At 42.6% G+C, this 1870-nt stretch overlaps 1 protein-coding gene across 5 annotated transcripts in view; it reads right to left on the reverse strand.

Annotated features, from left to right (window-relative positions):
- Positions 1-1870, reverse strand: part of anks1b (ankyrin repeat and sterile alpha motif domain containing 1B) — a 156804-nt gene that overhangs the window by 67708 nt on the left and 87226 nt on the right. For all 5 annotated transcript variants that reach the window (XM_016455556.1, XM_016455555.1, XM_016455554.1 and 2 more), the window contains exon 12: positions 1662-1848. In XM_016455556.1, coding sequence (XP_016311042.1) covers positions 1662-1848 — 187 coding nt within the window. The remainder of the gene's footprint in view (positions 1-1661; positions 1849-1870) is intronic.

Genomic DNA, 1870 nt, shown 5'->3' on the forward strand with positions numbered 1-1870 from the left:
AAAAACAATAGAACCCCTCCCAAAACACAATAACAAATTTAATGGACTTCAGGGTTAATTTTGTAATGGTTTAATGGAAACTATACGAATTTCTGTGATGGTTTCTATTGTTTTTTTCAGCAGGGTAATGATACCCATACTGTGCTGCACATTATTGACAATATTGAGCTGAAGCTTGACTTTGCAAATGTAAAATCGCAAATCAAATCGCAATCGCAATCGCAATATCAGTCAAAAAAATTTATTTACAAAAAATTTGATATTTTCCCCCAAATCGCACAGCCCTACTGTATATATACCTGTAATACCTGAATTGTGATTTAATTAATTTTCCCTTGCATATTAGTGACAAATAATGCAAGTAATTGTGTCACTCACTGCAGAGATGAGTCAGTCTCCATCTTTTTGAGTGAAACTGTAGCAAAAACGTCAAGACACATCATTATTTAGTTTCTCATATTAATTTGTTTAATGAGAGTTATTTCACATCTGGAGGAAAAATAAATCTTTAGTCATCTTACTAATGGAAAAAGTTGTTTTTTAGTATATTTTTACTGTCCAACTCACAAATATTGACTTGCCAACAGTACAACTTTTACTAACTTTTACTAAGTGGTGGGTGTTAATTTTGGATGCTGCCTGACTGAATGAGGAAAGTAAAGAAGGGTGAAAAAATGCACTTAACAGGTAGATATTGCAACATTCCCCACTGTTACCGACCGTATCCAAACTAAAAACAGCAAATTTGGCAAAAGTGAATAAGCAGTAACTCTTATAATTAGATTCTCTCTCTCCCTCCTCCCAACTTTTCCCCATTTTCTCTGAACACATGTGTCAGGGGTTCAGGATGCCAGACAAGCATGTGCACAGCATTAGTCGAAACCAACGGACTGTGAAGTACACCAGCGTCACCTTGACTACCCCACCTCAGTACCAGGAATGACATTGCCATGGAAACGGCATCGACTGCCCACTCAGCCAGCAGTGCCGTAGGTGGATGCTGAGGAAATGACAGGCAGGAAGTGGCGGCCTTGGCAGTGAAACCGCCCGTTACCAAAACAATGACGTCTGCTGAGATGGTGCGCTTGCAGCAGGCCTTGTGCAGAACCTCCCTGCATTGCTCTCTGAGTGCAGTATTTTTACCAACAATTCAGACCAAGGACATTCCCACATGCTCTGATGCCCGCTGCCAGTTTCATACAGTGCCGAGTAGCTGAGCAGCACTTTAAAATGCTGTTCAAGCCATTAAAAGGTGGTTTGATGAGTAATTTAGTCACACTTTTAGAGTAGTGCCGCTCAAAGCAGCGGGAATCACTCTGTTGTTGGCACAAGCACTCTGAGCCAATCAAGAGAGAGGCCTCCTGCTGAAATTAACATGTCTGAATAAAAGACGTAAAGGGGGTCGGGTTGTTTTATCCAGCGTGTGACCTCATTGGCTGAAATGCCTATAGAAACAGCATCCAGAGAGTGAATCTGTCCCAAAGCTCCCATTATTTGTTCACTCAGACACTAGACACTTTTATACCTCCATATTCTTACTGCATGTCAGCAGTTTTCTCAAATCGTGTCTTTTTTTATTTGTCGTAGGGGATTACATTTGAGAAATCTTGTCCTCTAGACCAGCAAGAGGGAATTAAATGCTAAAGAAAGGACAGTCGTACCAGTGAGGCCGTAGTCTTCGACCGATCCGATGGAGCAGTTGGCGGGGCTGATGGGGGGGCTGGCGGGGGGGCTGGTGCTGAAGCTGGCGTAGCCGAGTGATGAACTGACCTCTGAAGGCTCACCGCTGTGGTTCTGTAGGGGTTTCTGGACGTCCTGGGAGGAGGATAATGAGGTCCGTTGCTTTGGCTATGACAGGAAAGAGTGTAAT

The sequence above is a fragment of the Sinocyclocheilus anshuiensis genome, unplaced genomic scaffold, assembly GCF_001515605.1.
Source record: "Sinocyclocheilus anshuiensis isolate Anshui unplaced genomic scaffold, SAMN03320099.WGS_v1.1 scaffold299, whole genome shotgun sequence".
In the NCBI taxonomy this organism is placed as follows: Eukaryota; Metazoa; Chordata; class Actinopteri; order Cypriniformes; family Cyprinidae; genus Sinocyclocheilus; species Sinocyclocheilus anshuiensis.